The 20,013-nt window shown below is 40.4% G+C and overlaps 1 protein-coding gene across 5 annotated transcripts in view; it reads left to right on the top strand.

Moving 5' to 3' along the window:
• The window catches only part of SORCS1 (sortilin related VPS10 domain containing receptor 1), a 521,473-nt gene that overhangs the window by 323,609 nt on the left and 177,851 nt on the right, over positions 1–20,013 (top strand). For all 5 annotated transcript variants that reach the window (XM_053584238.1, XM_053584237.1, XM_053584236.1 and 2 more), the window contains exon 4: positions 4,327–4,485. In XM_053584238.1, the coding sequence (XP_053440213.1) occupies positions 4,327–4,485 (159 nt within the window). The remainder of the gene's footprint in view (positions 1–4,326; positions 4,486–20,013) is intronic.

Raw genomic sequence — 20,013 nt, 5'->3', positions numbered from 1 at the left:
ACAGTGCTCCTTATTAGCTTCATCTAAACAGGTAAGATTCCAAGAACAACACATCAAGGAAGAGAATCTGGGAAACCTGATAGTCGCCGTGCTCCTCTGGAAAGAAGGTCCATGGTAGCAGAAGGGTCAGAAAGCTTCCTGCTAGCCTTTTGTAGAATTTCATCATGTAGCCATATGTTGAATCTGCATCAAGCCAAAAAGAGTAGAGGTGCTCTTAATTTTTGACAGGCACTGACCTGTCAGAAGGATTATTACCAAAAAGGGGGGAGAAGTGACATATCTGCAATCTGGAAATTGCATTTCATGTTCATTTGTCACATCCAGGAAAAGCAAATACGGTTTCTTCCTCCTGCCACGGTGGATGGGGAATGATTGCTTAGAGTCGGGTGGCGGGAGCCTGTGTCACCACTACTGACTTTCTATGGAAAGCAGTCCATCTGCAGCTGCAGCCAGTGCAGCATCTGCACACCCTGCAAGGTGCAAGTAAACTGGTTCCAATCCCCCACGGGCTGATCTGAATGGAGAATAGTTACTGTCCTGTTAAAGGCGGTCTTCTCTTACCTTCACCCTCCTGACCTCCCAAGAGAACAGGCAGGTTTGTTTAGGATAACTGGGACACCAACGGTATAGAAACCCCTGAGTTACATTCAGCAGAAAACAGGAATAAAAAGGACCAAGTTACTCATTAAACTATCCATTTATTTAGCATTTGCAAGGATATATGAACCTACCGTGGAACAAGCTTTGTTCCAAGTAAACAGTGAGCCCTCTTGTTAGAGGAACGTGCAGAACTTGGATTTGTGTCTTTTATAAAGTCCTCCTAAAATTTTGTTATTGGAGTGACACTCCAGAATCAGAGGATTAAACAAAATGCCTTTTATTCAAGATCCCATTAGAGAATCATTTTAAATCGGCAAAAGCAAGGATCGTTGGACATGCTTAAGAAATGTAATTTATTAATTTTGAGGAGTATTCTCTAAATTGAACTTACATTTTGAAAATGTTTCCTAATAGAACACCTTTTTGAGAAAGTAGTACGTATTTATTTAAAGACGACATTATCTATGTCTAAAAACCATCACGTTTATTATTTATGTTTTTGTTTCTCAAGTAGGTTACAACTTTGTTTAATCTTGTTGAATTATTTACCTACCTATTAACTTATTTACTTTTTATAACCTAGAAAATGACAGAAGAAAGCTCAATTCATTTGAAGTGAAATTACTAAAGAATTTGAATTTAAGAGTTAAGTAATAAGGCTTCACGTATTCAATTAACATTGATGCATTTCATTCTTGCTACGTCCCAGCCATTGCACCTATCATAATTTGATTAATTTGAAGGTTATGACTAAGTAATTGGGATACGTTACATGTAGTAGTGGGTGTTAATGTGTGTGTGCCTGTTTTTGTGCTTACAGTTCAGTTGAAAATACAGACCATAATATTAAATGAAAAAATCAGAGTAAAAATATGAATCTGTGATGTGATATATAAGTATGAGTAAACAAGTAGAAAGTAACTCAAACAGCGTGTGGCAGGCTAAGGTCATGAGAAATTTATTTTTTCTTTTCTTTTGAATCATACTACAAGTCTTACAGAGTTATTTGCACAATAAAAAAAAATGTCTAAATAAAAATGAATCTAAATTGACCTGTTTGTTTTAAATACAGATGAGCAGAAGTTTGAAAAAGGAGGCACTGGAATGCTTCTTTAGTACAAACATAACTATAAAGCTATAGGGGAATTTCCTAACATCTTCCATCATTTCCAAAATGTTAGATTCTCAAATGGAGGGTTTCCATTTGGGCTGCGTGGAGAAGGTTGGACTTTGGTCTGCCTATTTTCAATACCCAGAAGAAAAAGCAAAGTTTTATTTATACGATATTAAGTCTTCATATGTTAAAATATATTTGCATTATTCTACTACTACTTGGATTCAGTCTGATCACATAGGGTATAACTGAGTATCAAATGATATTTTAAACAAATGATACATAAAAATCAGCCTGATTGGGGGATATTCTATAGGCCCAGTTTTTAATTTCTTTATAAATTTCATTTTGATGAAGTAGTCTGCCAGGAGAAGCAGGTGGTGAGATCTATACTCATAGGATGAGAAGAAACCATATTCTGGCTAACAAGAAAATCAGAAGGGAAAAAAATCACCTTCCCCGAGACAATAGATGCTCCATAAAACTGCGCTTTCTCATATTATCGTGAAAATTACTTTTTGGCAGTGGTGCAAAAAGGTTGTTATACATTATTGTTAATTGTGGTTGGAGACACAAGCAAAATGATCATTTGATGGCTTATTTGTTATTCAAAAAATGACAGCTTTTATGTGCCAATAAACATGAAATCACCTGGAGATCACCCTGTGAATTGAGGAGCCATCTAAATGTACTTGCTTAATGCATAGACTAGATTTTTATGAAGCCGTGTGAGTTTGTGCTTCGCATTTTGCCTGATGGTTCCTCATCATCCATCTGATGAGGGAACACTGTTTGCTTGACAGACGTGAGACAGAGAAACCCGTAACTTTGTCAGATGCGTGGGTGGTGGGCAGTGTCTCTGCTGGAACGTGGCAGGAGAGGCAATTAGTCTTCAAGACGAGTGAGTGCTTTTCATCTGGTTGGGAGAGCAGCTGACAGCCACGGTGTTCCCTTCACCCCACCACATCCTTCTTCCCTCTCCAAGAAGGGGACACGGAAAGAACTGCTAGGAACATTAAATTCATCCCTAGTAACATAAACAAAGTTTAGGCAGAGTGTGCTGGGATGCAATCCTCTTGTGCCATTTACAGTGACAGGATGCTGCTCTCAAAGATGACACTAAGTATGCTGAGGTTTTAATATGATTGCCTCCAAATGCTGGAGAAAGCTGCATGTGTTTGGCTGCCACTCTGCTCTTCTGCGACATGTGTCACTCTCTCTCCCTCTCTCTGGCTGGTAATCTTTAAACCCCAGGCTGCAGTGATTTCTTCTTCATAGAGCAACACATTCAGCACATCATTCATGCTTCCCCAAACCAAACTCACAGAGTGCCACTGAGTAAGTTGAAGGGGATGAATTCAATGGGCAGCGTGAAGACCACCCATGTGGAGACATTAGGTGTGCGGCTCGGACTGAGTGACAGACATGCAGAGAGTCCAAAATGAGATGCTTGGGCGGTGCCTGTGGCTCAAAGGGTAGGGCGCCAGCCCCATATGCCGGAGGTTGCAGGTTCAAACCCAGCCCTGGCCAAAAAAAAAAGACAAAATGAGATGCTTTATCACACGTTCCTTCAGGGACACACAAGAGAATAAAAAGCGGTTTGGGGGGCATCTCCCCCATCTGTGCCTATTCTGGGTTGTTCACTTTGCCCGGACCGAGATTAGGCATCCTGATGAGAGAGGGCAAACCCCCTTCAGTGGTGAGCGCTCACGTGTCTGTAGCCTCTTCTGTGCTGGAGGCAGCGAAGGGCGGCTGGCCACTCTCAGTGCACCTTCTATTCGTATCTTCTCAAACCGGTCTGGGCAGCTTTCTGATTCCACATGACCACTCTGAAAATTCTTTCTTTTTATTCATTTTTTCACTCATTTAACAAATACTTATGAAGCGTACAATACATGCTGGGCCTTAGGTTAGCTGCTGGGAATATGCCTGTGAAAAACATGGTGAGAACATGTTTATTTTCACAGAGCTATGTTCTAGTAGAAGGTTTTTAGACAAGAAACAAAATAAATAAGTAAATTGTGTGATAGGTTCAAAGGTGATGACATTAGTGAGCTATAATAGCCTTTGTGGAATTCCTAGAGAAAGACAGTCCAGAAAATTAGGCTACAGGTAAGATGGATGGAGTATTGTTGATGTGGAATGAAAGGACTTACGGTAGGGAAGTAAAAACAATGGACTTCATCCTCTCTTTTTCTTCCTTTCCCACAAGAAGTTATACCTGGTATTGCTCTTTTATTCCCCTAAAATGGAGAGTGGACAGGTCACAGTAGGAAAGAGAGTTGAGATTAAGGTGAAAGTAGGACGTGTTTCAGGTTCAGGAAATAACCTTGGAGAGAAAACAAGGATTCCTACGAAAGAGCAGAAAATGCAATTATCTGTTCTCTCCACCTTCCGCCTTCCATCCAACTTCCCCTGCCCCTTTCATTTCTCAGTGAAAATGGCGTAGTATTTGTCCACAGTAGAGAACTAAACTTGACCAGCTCAAGGTCCTTGTTTGGTCAGTATTCCCTGCCTGACACTTTGTTAAAATTTTAGCCCATTTTCAAGTTTTGTGAAGATGTAAATGTAACTTTCTGTTGTTTTTCTTCTCCAACGATTATTTGCTGCAGATTATGTTACTCACGGACCCCGAGATCGAGAGCAGCTTACTGATCAGCTCGGATGAAGGGGCAACGTACCAGAAGTACCGGCTGAACTTCTACATCCAAAGCTTGCTTTTTCACCCCAAGCAGGAGGACTGGATTCTGGCATACAGTCAAGACCAAAAGGTGAGCGTGCCCACCTTGCATGAGATAATAGAGTGTAGTTCTCCAGGGAAAAGACAGTCAGTCCACCCTTTGAGATGACAGTCATCATCTCAGCCCTTCCTCCTAGTCAGTAATTGTTTCCCTTCTGTTGAGTAGCCCGAAATCTATGCCAGTGGGTCAAGGAGAAACAAGGAGAATTGCAGGTTGCTTAAACCATCTAAACATCTGGAACAGCTTATGAAATAAGGGTTAGAAACCCAAGTAAGACACTGGGGAGAAGCAGTGTTTTATGTTTGTGGCTAGGTGATCATTTCTCCTGGTAAAGGACCCTCAGTTTTTTTCAGATCCCAAAAGTTAAGTGGGAACACTAACTAAGGGTTTGCAAAAGCAGTGAGAAAAATGGCCAGAGGAACAATGATACTGTCAGTAAATAACATTATCAGAAGCTTGATGCCTCAGGACTTTTCTCAGGTAAGATAAATGTGAGAGAAACTCTCGTCAAAAAAAAAAAAAGGAAAGTAGGTGAAAAATTAGAATGCTCTTTGTGGAATGCATTGTTCAGTGAAGTCATTCTCAGAATTCTCCTTGGAGGAGTCATGTGTTAGAACTCATATATGGTTAAAGAATATTGGACTTCATGAGTTAACAGGCTATTCCCCGTTCTTTCTGTCTGGGCTGCTATAGATATGTGGGGTTCTTAAAGGCAAGGGAAGGGTGTGAGCAGCTTCCCAAGATCTCTACTGACATGAGTGTATTACAGGAAGCAAATTAAAATTCTTAAGATAAGAGTTTTATTCATGCTTCCCTTACCGACAAATAAAATGTACATTAAGCCTAAAAATAGTAAGAATTTACAATCAGTATTTTTTTTTTTTTTTTTTTCATCTTGAGCAGCCTGGCTACCCTTTCAGCAGAATGTATAATTTTGTTCCTGGAGTCAGGCTCCAGTGCATGTGGGCCAGGAGGGTGCAGTTAACAGAGGCAAGGGCTGAGAGGGTCCGACACAGGGATCAGTCATTCAGTCCACTGGATTATTACATTTATTTTATAGCTAGTTAATTCCCTTCTATCCTGTATGCCAGAGGAACAGTGAGGGCCAGACTTACCTGGCTGAATAAAAAACGTGCATCTTTTCAGTTATGCTGGCAGAGATGACCCAGTATGTAACCAAGTAGCCCTTCATGTCCCAGCCCTTCAGACAGCGCCTCTCATGGTCACTGTATAAGAGTGGCTAACACTGTAGGAGCTGGGACACCTGGGTTGTGGACTCAGCTCAGCCACTCCTGGTGAGTGGTATTTAATGTTGGTTTCCTTTGCTCTGAAGTATATTTGTAGGGATAAATGGACATGCAGGATTTTCCATTCCAAGAAACAAATATTATACTCCACATCCTTTTTAAGAGCCACGCATGGTACAGTGTTGGTAAACATTAACTGTATCAAGGAGCTTTCGATCCATCAGGACTTAGATGATTAATACTTATGAGTTCACTAATAGTCTATGGTAAGCAAAAAAAGTAGTGGTTTCATTGACACGTAATTGGTGGGCAATTGAATTGTCTGGGTGAGCTACATGAAATTGATGGCCCCAAGTTCAGGAGGTGGAGCTCTAGTGACCTCGGAAGGTCTTACCACCTGGACTTTAATGTCATAAACATATAAGGTTGGCAAAACTGTGTTTACAGGATTCCAAATGTCTCTATTTGTATGAAACTGAAATTTGATAAGACTAATTGTAATACCACAGATACACAAACACACACACACGAACACTCACTCCACAGACCTTTGTTACCTAATCTTCAGTTTTATTTTTTTTAACTGTTTTGGTTGTTTGATTGTTAGGTGAAAAAATTTTTATTTTCCTAATTAGGACTTTGAACATTTTGTTCAAGAGAATGATATGTCCAGAGTTGTAGATTATCAGAGCTAGTCAGTAGTAAGGTAAGGATAAAATATAGTAATATGAGGTAAAAAGCAAGAATCCCAGTTACAGTGATAATACAGTACTCCTGGGAGCAAATGCTAAGGGGTCTGGACCAAAAGGTCTATTTTTGTGACCATGGTACTAATGAAGCCTGTCCTTTTAGAGTTGGAAGATGTCTTATCAGATTTTATTCTGTATAAAAATAGGGATTCAAATATCTGGGAGGTGAATGAATGTTCTCAAATGGAAAATCAGTATTTGTAGATGTTCTACGATGGCATGAAGCCCTACATGAAATTTGCTAAAGTTCTCATTCTTTTTTTTTTTTGGTCATTGTTTTCATTTTGTAAATCTTTTTAAAATCTTTTTTAAATTTAAATATTAGGGGGTACACATACATGTTCTGTTTGCATACTTTGTTTCTGTACAGATTGAGTCCACGTTATAGTCATCTACTCGTAACTGTGCCTTTCACCCAGATGGTTTACACGGTACCTGGTAGCTCTGAACTTGCCCATCCCTTCCTTCCCCCTCAGCCCAGTTTGATTTTCACTGAGATTTTCTTCCACCCATGCACTTAAGTAGCTCCAATTTGGTGCTGAGTACGTGTGTTTGTTTCTCAATTCTTGTGATATTTCACTTAGAAGAATGGTTTCCAGTCCCCCCATCCCTTGCAGGTTGTACAAAAAGATACTAGATTGCCATTTTTATGACCAAGTAGTACTCATTTTACTAATGAGTACACATTTTACTAATCCATTTATGTATTGGTGGGCACTTGGGTTGTTTCCACATGTTTGCGATTGTAAATTGTGTTGCTGTAGGTTGATCTTTTGAGGTGAACAGATGGCAGAAACCAGCCTTTCTGTCAACCTCTGTTTCTCTAAGAAAGAAGAAAGGATAAATCATCCTGGAAAAGAAAAATTATGAATAACCTTCTGTAGAAGTAGGAAGCAGAGAAGACCTTCATATCCCAAGGCTTGAATCACGGAATGAGGAGTAGGGAATTTGCATAAGGGGAGTGAGATGCAACCATCGGATGAGCCTTTAGCTCATTGGAAGGGGCTGTGGCTGATCAGAAGGGTCAGTAATAGGGAAATAATCGCTGTGGTCACCAGTGGATTATAGATATTTTGGCACTGATTAGATGCAGCTGTGGGCAACAGGAGGATCCTGTGCTAGTGTTGTCTGGCCATTGATTATATTTGCTTGGGAAATGGGGAAATTAATTTTTTCATATCAGTATCGCTCATCAAATTTTATGTGTCAGCTGCTAATGCTGCTGGCTGCAGATCTCCCAGCTAAGATATTAGCTACTGTTCACTCTGCTGGATGCCATTGTATATCAAACTCTGGTGAACAGGGTCTTCAGTAAAGGTCTCTGGGAAATACCTGGTAGAGGTGTGGCAGCTTCATAGAACTTACCTATGAACAGAGTCCTGCTCTCTTTTCCTTTTCTTTGTTTGCTGTCTTCTTTTTCTTTTAAGGCATATGCTCCCTCTTGTAAACACAAAGCCACACTTATTTTTCCTTATTTTTCTGACCTTGCTTTATCTCTCCTTCAGTGAGTGAGACTTTGAGGATGCTGAGGACAGATTTTGGATATCTGGGCTGTGAGACAGAGCCCAGATGGGCTGTGATGCTCTGCTCTGTCTTTTCTCTTGATGCCCCAATATCAAGAGGAACTTTTGATGTGAGCATCACAAGAGACTCAAAGAGTTTTGTTTTGAGCAGATTGTCCTTTCTGGCCAACGATAGAATTTTACAAGCCATGAGTTCCATGGGAGGAATTTTTTTTTTTAAGTGGTTTTTAATCAGAGAGAAATGTGTGTAGCCAGATGTCCTCTGAATTCTCAAAGCCAAGATGTTTTGATGTTTTAGTCTTTTCACTTAGAAGGAGAAATCTATTTTTGATATTCCAGATCTAGATAGTTATATTATTCAGGGTTCTCCAGAAAACCAGCGAGAGATGGGAATTGGCTCACACAATTATGGAGTTTAATAAGTCCCAAGACCTGCCATCTGAAAGCCAGATAGCCAAAAATGCTGTTGGAGTGATTCAGTCCAGGCCTGAGAATTGGATGGGGCCAGAGCCAATGGTCCCATTTCAACTCCAGAGGCCTGAGAGAAAACCAGGAACTGCAATTTTGATGTCTGAGAGCTGAAGAATTTGGATGACTCAGGGTAAGAAGAAGCCGGGAGTTTACCATTCCCCAGTCTTTTTGTTCTATTCAAGATTTCAGAGGAGTTCAAAAATATTGCTTTCATTTATTAATTTATTATTTTTTCTTTAATTTAAGCAGTAGGCAACCCAAGCATTCTGCCCCTTTTAAAAATCTCTTTGTGTTTGGAGACAGAGCAGATTACAGAAAGGAGATACGGTCCTTTCCTTCGTTGCTACTTTTCTCTGCACTTTCTCTTCTTAATACAGGAAAACACCCGAGGAAGCCTTAGCACCAGACTGTGTCTGCTAGATTACATCTTTATTTTAATTTGGCAATAAACTAGTGTACAAACTGTGCTATAAAACATTGCCTCCAACAGAATCTCTCAGTCTGTCTTAAACACCTCACTAAACATGATGTGTTGGGAAACATTTGAAATGAGAGAAAACAAAGAGCAGATGTGACTGTAAGGAAATTAAAAAAATAAAAGGGAAAGGGATAAGAATATGCATGTACCTCCAGCTCTGCCGACTGTGCCAGGGCTCCAGCTTTTGGCGGCTTTGATGGAGCTGGCACTGGAGGAGTGGTTTATAAGGGGAGTGTTCTGTTGTGGACCAACTCGAGTGCTGCTGGGACTCAGGCTGCTGAGGGCTGGAGAGGAGAGGCCCTTTCTCTCTCTGTCCATGCTGGGAAGGCCTCATCTCAGGGTAGCCCTGGAGCAGAGCCTGCTGCTATAGCAGACAAGGCCAAAGGACTGCTCCAGTCCAGGCCTGTGCAGTGTCTGCTTTTGCCCAGCCCTGTGGACGTCCAAGACCACCTAGACCATGAGCTCAATTTTTACATAGGCAGACAAGAAGTACACCTGAACAAAACAGGCAGGGTCTGCGCTGTGTAAAATTGGAGAGCAGGAAGCGTGCTACTGCTGCAGTCTCATGGTATCTTCCAGTCAGTGACAGAACTCTGTGTAGGTTTCCGGAGAGCACTCAAAAAGGAATAAAAGCCATTGAATTTCTAATGGAACCTTTTAGAAGTTTATATTACAAATATTCAGACAATAGTTGCATTGAAAGGACATAGTGAAATGTACTATTGAAGGTATAAATCTATAAAGTACCTCAATAATTTAATAACATCAGCAGCCAGACCTCTGTAAGAGCTGCACACAATCAGTGATTGGCGCCCGGACCTCTGTAAGAGCTGCGCGCCGTCAACTATCTGTGCCGGACCTCCGTATGAGCTGCACATGATCAGCGATCAGCACCCAGACCCCCATAAGAGCTGCGCACGATCAGCGATTGGTGTTCAGACCTCCATAAGAACTGCGAGCTATCAGTGATTGGCACCTGGACCTCCATAAGAGCTGCGCCTGTGCCAGGACCTCTGTAATAGCTGCGTGAGATCAGCGATCTGCCCTCACCCAGACCCTGGTAAGAGCTGCGCACGCTGGACCTCCACATGCCCTGACCAGGAACTCTGGGAGGACGCAAGGCACCCGCGTCCTCCCTCCTGTACCCTCCCTGCCTCCACACGGGCCTACTCGTCTGGCCAGGGACTCGGGTAGCCATGTGCCCTCTGGAACCCTCCTGCCTCTGTGTATAGCCCTTCTCCTGGCCAGAGACTGCTGGAGCCTTGGGCTGTCTGAGCCAAAGTCACTGGGTGCCAGGCACTCCCAGAACCATGTGCACCACCCCCACCACCCCCCATCCCCCTGTTGCTGGATCCTGGGTGTGTCACACTCCCGAGCTGCTCCCACAACCAGAACTCCCTGGCTGGGGAAGCCCCACAGGAGCTACACAGCATCACTCCCAAAAAAGATACAGCAACAATAGAGTGATCCTGCTGGGGTCTTATCTTGGAGAGGCACCGCCCCAATTCTGAGGACAGCTAGAGGCAATGGTGAAAAAACAATCATAAGGTGAAATCAACGGATAAACTCTGGAAACATGAATAATCAGAGTAGATCAATTCCCCCAAGGATCAATGGGGCAGACAAAGCACAAGATCCCATGCACAAACAAATAGCTGAGATGTCAGAAATAAAATTCAGAATCTGGATAGCAATTAAGATCGAACTAGAATTCTAAGCAGTAACCCAAAAGATATCTCAAGAATTCAATGACATCAAAGACCAAATGACCAAAGATTTTGACACATTGAGACAAGAAGTTGTAGCCCTCAAAGATCTGAGAAGCACAGTAGAATCCCTCAATAACAGAATGGAGCAAGCAGAAGAAAGGATTTCTGACATTGAAGACAAAGCTTTCAAATGCTCCCAAACTCTGAAAGAGGAAGATAAATGGAGGGCAAAAACAGATCGCTCTCTCAGAGAGCTCTGGGATAATTTGAAGAAAACCAATATTCGTCTTATAGGGATCCCCAAAAGCAACAAAGAGGCTTCACAAGGCACAGAGTCTCTTCTCCATGAGATTATGAAAGAGAACTTTCCAGACATGCCAAGAGATTCTGAAATTCAGATACCAGACAGTTTCAGAACTCCAGCATGACACAACCCAAATAAGACATCCCCCAGACACATCATAATCAATTTCACTAAAGTTAATATGAAGGAGAAAATTCTGAAAGCATCCAGACAAAAGAAAACCATCACCTACAAGGGTAAGAATATTAGAATAACTGCAGATCTCTCTGCTGAAACCTTTCAAGCTAGAAGAGGATGGTCATCGACTTTTAATCTCCTAAAACAAAATAACTTTTAACCCAGGATCCTGTATCCAGCTAAACAGAGTTTCATTTATGACGGTGAAATTAAATACTTTAACAACATTCACATGTTGAAGAAATTTGCCATAACTAAACCAGCTCTCCAGGATATCCTCAGACCTATCCTCCATAAAGACCAGCATAATACTCCACCAGAAAAGTAAACCCACCCAGAAAATTTTGATCAAATTCCAACTTTCACAGTCGCAAAAGGATTAAAAATGTCCACCGGACCCTTGAAAGGCTTATCAATATTCTCAATTAATGTGAATGGTTTAAATTGTCCTCTAAAGAGGCACAGGTTGGCTGACTGGATACAAAAACTCAAGCCCGATATCTGCTGCATACAAGAATCTCATCTTACATTAAAAGACAAATCTAGACTCAAGGTGAAGGGATGGTCATCTATACTCCAGGCAAATGGAAAGCAGAAAAAAGCAGGCATTGCAATCCTATTCGCAGACGCAATAGGCTTTAAACCAACCAAAATAAGTAAGGATAAGGATGGACACTTCATATTCGTTAAAGGCAATACTCAATATGATGAGATTTCAATTATTAATATTTATGCACACAACCAGAATGCACCTAAATTTATAAGAGAAACTCTAACGACATAAGCAACTTAATTTCCTCCAGTTTCATAGTAGTTGGAGATTTTAACACCCCTCTAGCAGTGCTGGATAGATCCTCCAAAGAGAAGCTAAGCAAAGAAATTTTAGATTTAAACTTAACCATTCAACATCTGGACTTAGCAGACATCTACAGAACATTTCATCCCAACAAAACTGAATACACATTCTTCTCATCAGCCCACGGATCATACTCCAAAATTGACCGCATCCTAGGCCACAAATCCAACCTCAGCAAATTTAAAAAATAGAAATTATTCCTTGCATCTTCTCAGACCATCATGGAATAAAAGTTGAACTCAATAACAACAGGAATCAGCATACCCATTCAAAAAGATGGAAGCTAAACAACCTTATGCTGAAGGATAGATGGGTTATAGACGAGATTAAGAAGGAAATCACCAAATTTTTGGAACAAAACAACAATGCAGACACAAATTATCAGAACCTCTGAGATACTGCAAAGGCAGTCCTAAGAGGGAAATTTACAGCACTGCAGGCCTTCCTCAAGAAAAAGGAAAGAGAGGGAATTAATAACTTAATGGGACATCTCAAGCAACTGGAGAAGGAAGAACATTCCAACCCCAAAACAGCAGAAGAAAAGAAATAACTAAAATCAGAGCAGAATTAAATGAAATTGAAAACAAAAGAATTATACAATAAATCCAAAAGTTGGTTTTTTTAAAAGATCAATAAAATAGATAAACCTTTGCCCAACCTAACCAGAAAAAAAAAGAGAAAAATCTCTAATCTCATCAATCAGAAATGACAAAGACAAAATAACAACAGACCCCCTCAAAAATTCAAAAAATCCTTAACGAATATTACAAGAAACTCTACTCTCAGGAATACGAAAATCTGAAAGAAATCGACCAATACTTGGAAGTACGCCACTTACCAAGACTTAGCCAGAACAAAGTGGAAATGTTGAACAGGCCTATATCAAATTCAGAAGTAGCATCAACTATACAAAATCTCCCTAAAAAGAAAAGCCCAGGACCAGATGGCTTTACATCAGAATTCTACCAAACCTTTAAAGAAGAACTAGTACCTATATTACTAAACCTATTCCAAAATATAGAAAAAGAAGGAATACTACCCAACACATTCTATGAAGCTAACATCCCTAAACCAGGGAAAGACCCAACAAGAAAAGAAAATTATAGATCAATATCACTAAAGAATATTGATGCAAAAATATTCAATAAGATCCTAACAAACAGAATCCAACAACACATCAAAAAAATTATACACCATGACCAAGTGGGATTTATCCCAGGGTCTCAAGGCTGGTTCAACATACATAAATCTATAAATGTAATTCAACACATAAACAAACTAACAAATAAAGACCATATGATTCTCTCAATTGATGCAGAAAAAGCTTTTGATAATATCCAGCATCCCTTCATGATCAGAATACTTAAGAAAATCGGTATAGAAGGGACATTTCTTAAACTAATAGAGGCCATCTACAGCAAACCCACAGACAATATTGTATTGAATGGAGTTAAATTGAAATCATTTCCACTTAGATCAGGAACCAGGCAAGGCTGCCCATTGTCTCCATTGCTCTTTAACATTGTAATGGAAGGTTTAGCCATTGCAATTAGGGAAAAAAAGGCGATCAAGGGTATCCACATAGGGTCAGAAGAGATCAAACTTTCACTCTTCGCAGACGGTATGATCGTATATCTGGAAAACACTAGGGATTCTACTACAAAACTTTTAGAAGTGATCAAGGAATACAGCAATGTCTCAGGCTACAAAATCAACACCCATAAATCTGTAGCCTTTATATATACCAACAATAATCAAGCTGAAAAAACAGTCAACAACTCTATTCCTTTCACAGTAGTGCCAAAGAAGATGAAATATTTGGGAGTATACCTAACAAAGGACATGAAAGATCTCTATAAAGAGAACTATGAAACTTTAAAAAAAAGAAATAGCTGAAGATGTTAACAAATGGAAAAACATACTATGCTCATGGCTGGGAAGAATCAACATTGTTAAAATGTCTATACTACCCAAAGCAATATATAATTTTAATGAATTCCTATTAAAGCTCCATTGTCATATTTTGAAGACCTTGAAAAAAATAATACTTCATTTTATATGGAATCAGAAAAAACCTCTAATAGCCAAAACATTACTCAACAATAAAAACAAAGCAAGAGGAATCATGCTACCAGACCTGAGACTGTGCTATAAATCAATAGTGATCAAAACATCATGGTACTGGCACAAAAATAGAGAAGTAGATGTCTGGAACAGAATAGAGAACCAAGAGATGAATCCAGCCACTTACCGTTATTTGATCTTTAATTGACAAGCCAATTAAAAACATTCAGTGGGGAAAAGATTCCCTATTTAACAAATGGTGCTGGGTGAACTGACTGGCAATCTGTAAAAGACTGAAACTGGACCCACACTTTTCACCATTAACTAAGATAGACTCTTACCAGATAAAAGATTTAAACTTAAGACATGAAACTATAAAAATACTTGAAGAAAGTGCAGTGAAAACGCTTGAAGGAATCAGCCTGGGTGAATACTTTATGAGGAGGACTCCCCAGGCAACTGAAGCAGTATCAAAAATATATTACTGGGTCCTGATCAAACTAAAAAGCTTCTGCACAGTGAAGAACATAGTAAGTAAAGCAAGCAGACAGCCCTCAGAATGGGAGAAAATATTTTCAGGTTATACCTCCCATAAAGGTTTAATAACCAGAATACACAGATAATTCAAATATATTAGCAAGAAAAGAACAAGTGATCCCATCTCAGGGTGGGCAAACGACTTGAAGAGAAACTTCTCTGAAGAAGACAGACGCACGATCTACAAACACATGAAAAAAAGCTCATCATCCTTAATCATCAGAGAAATGCAAATCAAAACTACTTTGAGATATCACCTAACACCAAAAAAGTAGCCCACATAACAAAATCCCAAAACCAGAGATGTTGGCGTGGATGTGGAGAAAAGGGCACACTTCTACACTGCTGGTGGGAATGTACACTAATACATTTCTTTTGGAAGGATGTTTGGAGTACACTAATGCATTTCTTTTGGAAGGATTAATGGACTAGCAAATTGTGGTACATGTATACCATGGAATATTATGCAGCCTTAAAGAAAGATGGAGACTTTACCTCTTTCATGTTTACATGGATGGAGCTGGAACATATTCTTATTAGCAAAATACCTCAGGAATGGAAGAAAAAGTATCCAATGTACTCAGCCCTACTATGAAGCTAATTTATAGCTTTCACATGAAGGCTATAACCCAACTATAGCACAAGACTATGGGGAAAGGGCCAAGGAAGGGGAAGGGAGCGCGGAGGTTAGGGTGGAGGGAAGATAATAGGTGGGGCCACACCTACGGTGCATCTTAGAATGGGTACAGGCGAAACTTACTAAAGGCAGAATACAAATGTCTACATACAATAAGAAAATGCCATGAAGGCTACGTTGAACAGTTTGATGAGAATATTTCAGATTATATATGAAACCAGCACATTGTACCCCTTGATTGCACTAATGTGCATAGCTATGATTTAACAATAAAAAAAAATAAAATAAAATAAATGATAATAAAAGAAAATTGGAGAGCAGGTGTTCCCTTAGAAGGGGGAAGGGATGTTGTCAAGCTCCAGGCTGCTGTTCTTGCCTCAGAAGATGGGAAGACGGTGGGTCCAGCCTCACCAGGTCTTCATATATATATATATATATTTTTTTTTATAAAAGTAAACTTGCTTTGTTTGCAGTGAGATTGTTTCCTTATTTGTATGTGTTTCCAGCAGACTCAAAAATTGGAAAAAGAATACCACATAGGACAACTAAGCCTTACCTGCTGCCCTGCATTAGTTTGCAAGCTGTTTTCCTCTTTTTCCTTTCTCTGTTCCTATCATCTTTGCTTTTCTTCTGTTCATGCATTTCCCCTTTGATTTTATTTTAGGAGACGCTTTATCATTTCATAATTTTAAAAAATTACATTCAAATACGTGATTAGGCCTATGACAAGAGGATAGGGCAATTCTTAGGGCAGCTGGTGGGCCACCCTTTATTTCATGGCAGTTCTAGAGTATTTGCAAATTTATATAGTCTCACTTATTTTGGCGCTCTGTGAGTCAGCAGTCCAAGTGATACAACCAGGTGGGAAACTCTCTTCATTCTTGATCTCCTCTAAATTCCAAAGAACCATAGTTGATGAAAGAAATAGGAAACTCTAGGACCTGCACGTTGGCGTGACCATCAACATTTTGGTCCATGTGTGTCAAACGTGCAAAACCAAGACAGGGTTTTCAAGAGGGGAAACAGGCTTTGATAGGTTGTGTTCATAAATAAAGGAAACTGTAAATATTAACAGCTGGCATTCTGGTAATAATGAAGGCTGGCTTTGAGTTAAAATCATGTATTGACAGAAAATGAAAAATGGACTGCAAGTGTGGTTGGCAGACAATGATAGCGTTTTAGTAATTCACATAAAATTAAATTTAAAAAATACCTAGATTTAATTCTCTTTCTTCTCTCTCTGTTGGCTCAGGAATTTTGTTTTACCCGGTTTATAACTATATTTAACAACAACAACAAAAAAGTTCTCATTTCATTTTTAGTTGTGACTTTTCTGGAGTGGGCTCTAATAGAGTGACAGTGTTTATTATGACTGCTGTGAAAGCTGGGTATTTCCTGGAAAGTACTGACTACTTGATAAGGGAATGGATATCAGCATTTCCAAAATCACAGTTGTATTGGTTTCTCACCATTGATGGACAGCAGAGCAAGCCAGAAAGCCTCTCGGCACTGTCAGGCCCTGCCACAGGATATGACCATCAACAAGCCACTTAACTTAGCAGTTCATTCACCTGCAAAGTGGAAATAATAATCAGAGCACCAGCCTCACAGAACTGTTGGAGGATGCTGATTTAATGTATGTAAGACCTATACACAAGAGCCTGGCACATAGCAAGTGTGACATACTGTGGCCAATGTATCCCCAAAACCTGTAGATGGGCAACTTGGTCTGTGCCACTGAAATTAGATGCAAGCCTGCCTTAGCCACAGGCTGCCCCAGTGTCTTTCCAGTATGTGCAGGTATAGGTACTTTTAATCAATGTTGAATGCCCTTTTCATCAATCACTAGAAGATACTGTGGAACCAGAATGAATGGAACAAGGGAGGACGGGAGTATGATGCTTAAGAATATTATTGATCATACATGTAGTTACAGTAAACCATTAAATATTGAAGTATTTATCTTCACAGTAATTCTATTTGATTTTGAATAGGCCCAGCAACCCCTTAATGTCAGATGGCAAGATTGAGGCAAAAGAAAAATGGATCCTTGAAATTCATCCCCCTGGAGATATTCAAATGATTTCTGCACAAACACACACACTTAGGAAACTGATATCTACCTGCCGCCCAAGGCACTGCCCTGAAGTAAAAAAGGCACTCGGTTGTTTATAAGAAACATGTTGAGCATTATACACCATGCTGGGTTGGCAGGACTTCCATGTGCTTGAAATTTCCCAATGTCAGCACTGATTTCTAATCTCATGAATATGTAAGAAATTTAAGTGTCCAAGTACAAAATTGGCAATTAGAGTGGAAACCAGGGAGCTTGCTAAATGTCAACCCCAATGCTTGTTTATAACACAAATTCTCCAGCTGAAATGCCATCATATGCAAACAGGGAAAGCCTGAGTTCCCCTTAGATACCATGTTAAACAGGTTGTGTCATTATTTTCCAATTGCTACCTGGAAGTGTTTGCTCTACTCATTCCTAATGATTTGGGGGGAAATGGGCTGTAAGAACAAGAAATAGATATTTTTATTTATTTATTTATTATTTTATTTCTTTTTTATTATTTTTTTGTGGTAAGGTAGGATTTTATTAGATGGAAAGGAATACAGAAGGAGTGAAAAGCACCAGTGTTTCTGGCAAAGGGGAAGATCCAAGACATAGATATTTTTAAACTAATGATTGGAATTGAGGTTTAAACAGGCAAAATTATGCTGTTTGGTGGCTATGTAGGCTTTGAAATAGAGATGCATGTTTGTGTGTGTAACTTTTAGCCAATTCTTGATCTGTCTTTGCCACCAACAAAGAACCTGTAAGGCCGAGATTTCATCTTACCATTTTCCTATGTACCTCCAGGTCGGTGCAGAAAGTGATCACAAATGAAACCGTCCCTTTGTCACATAATGATCCTTCCTTCTCAGATAGCTCCAGTGTCATGTGTCTAAACCCACAAGGCTCACAGCACCAAACCCAACTGTGGGGCAGGTGACAGACTTCATTGTCATCTGGGCGATGGCCAGTGATAAATTTGATAAATCCAGCCAAAGGAGAGATGGATGGAGCCAAGGACACATTGTCCTTCCTGCCCAGTCTTCGTCAGCAAAGCCTGCATGCTCGGTCTCAGTTCTCTTGTCTTTTGACCTGTTGACATTAGCTCTCAATGTGTCTTGGTAAACTTGCACCTGCCCAACCTGGTCCCAGGCTCCGTATACAGCCTCTGCTCCCACTTCACTTTTCTTATGCATCCCAGCCAAAATGGGTCTCCTGCTCCTTACTAAACAAGAACAAGGACACCACTCTGAGTTTTTCTGCTCTGTTTATTTGTTCAGACTGACCCATTCTCCTGGAATGTTCTTTCCCCCAAACTTTATACTAAGGTTTCAACTGTACTCCCATGCGCGTAATGAATTCATTGGCAAATTCCAAATTTTCTCTCTCCTAAAGAGGCCACCACAGCACAATGAACAAGCTAGCTTTCCCTTGAAAACTGGAATTACTTTGGGTTTCCGAAACCCAAAGTAATGGGTTTTGAGAAGGTCACCATGGTTTTTCTCATTGTCAATTCCCCGTATCAACCAGCAGGGCAGAAACTGGTGTCAGCTCTTAGTGAAGGGTTCCAGCATCAGGTTAGGTACCTTGTTTCCTCCTAAGTATACGTTCTGGCCCTCACCCCATGCTGTGGGACCAGTGTATCAGAATGTACTTCTGAAGACAGAGTCTTTGTCTGTACTGATTCTTCCTGTTGAGGATAATGGAGAAAGGAGCTTGATATTTGCATTATCTCAGGCGTGCCATTATGAATTTGTTTGAAGTCCTTCAGGAACCATCTCTTTCTTGCTAGAAAGAATGCAGGAGCATCAGTGAGAATGGGAGATTGATCAGGTGGATAAGTGCTTTGTACCCAGGCCATCCCCGGGGCAGTATTAGGATGAGGCAAGTAAAATAGAACTGGCAGAATTTCCTGTCAGCCTTTTCAAATGTAGGGCCCCCTGCCTCCAGAATGTTAAAGGCAGAGAGGGAGAGAGGAGTGGGCAGGCAACCTTGGAAAGAGCCAGCAGCGAGATGTGTCCTGCTGATGCAGAAGCCTCTCCCGGAGCCTGTGTGGACAAGACCCAGGAAACGGCCCCTGATGCTGAAGTCATTATGGGAAGCTTTGTGGTGAGCAGCATCTGATCTCATCAACCAAAGACTTAAAACCTGTCATCAGGACTCTTAGCTTCTATGGAATGGCCCTTGTACCAATTTCTATGGAATTGGTGTTCTTCCAGTAATTTCCTAGCTGCAAAAGAAAATGTGTAATGTACCTGCCCAGCAATCTGAAAAGACAGGATCCATTGATCTGATTTGGGAATATTGAAAGGACTATCCAGGGATGGTGATGATTGCAAACGAATTGGTCTTCTCGTAGGAGAAAGATGTCACTTTTCTAGGGATTAAACCAAAAAATGAATGTTAAGATGGTAGAAAATGAAAGTTGGAAACTACTACTCTCATCCCCCACCCCTATATCATCCCATCCTACTCTCTTGTGGATTTGAAATCCCAAGCGAAGCCAGTGCATCCCGCTGTTTCCCACACCTAAGCTATCCAGTCCGCTGTTCCTCCTGGTAGCCCTGGCCCCTCCTCCAACTTGCAGCTCTACACATTTCCAGAGGGTGGCGCCAGAGATGCCTAAGTCGTGGTTCAAGGCTCCCAAGGAAACAAACACTTGCACCTGCATCTTTTGCAATTAAATGTATTTTTTATCTACTCTCTTCTCAAAGAGATGAAGACAGATGTCCAGCAAACAAGCTAAT

This window comes from Nycticebus coucang, chromosome 3 (assembly GCF_027406575.1).
Source record: "Nycticebus coucang isolate mNycCou1 chromosome 3, mNycCou1.pri, whole genome shotgun sequence".
Lineage (NCBI taxonomy): Eukaryota > Metazoa > Chordata > Mammalia > Primates > Lorisidae > Nycticebus > Nycticebus coucang.
The sequence above is the reverse complement of the archived record's forward strand: the minus strand, read 5'-3'. Positions and strand labels throughout refer to the sequence as shown.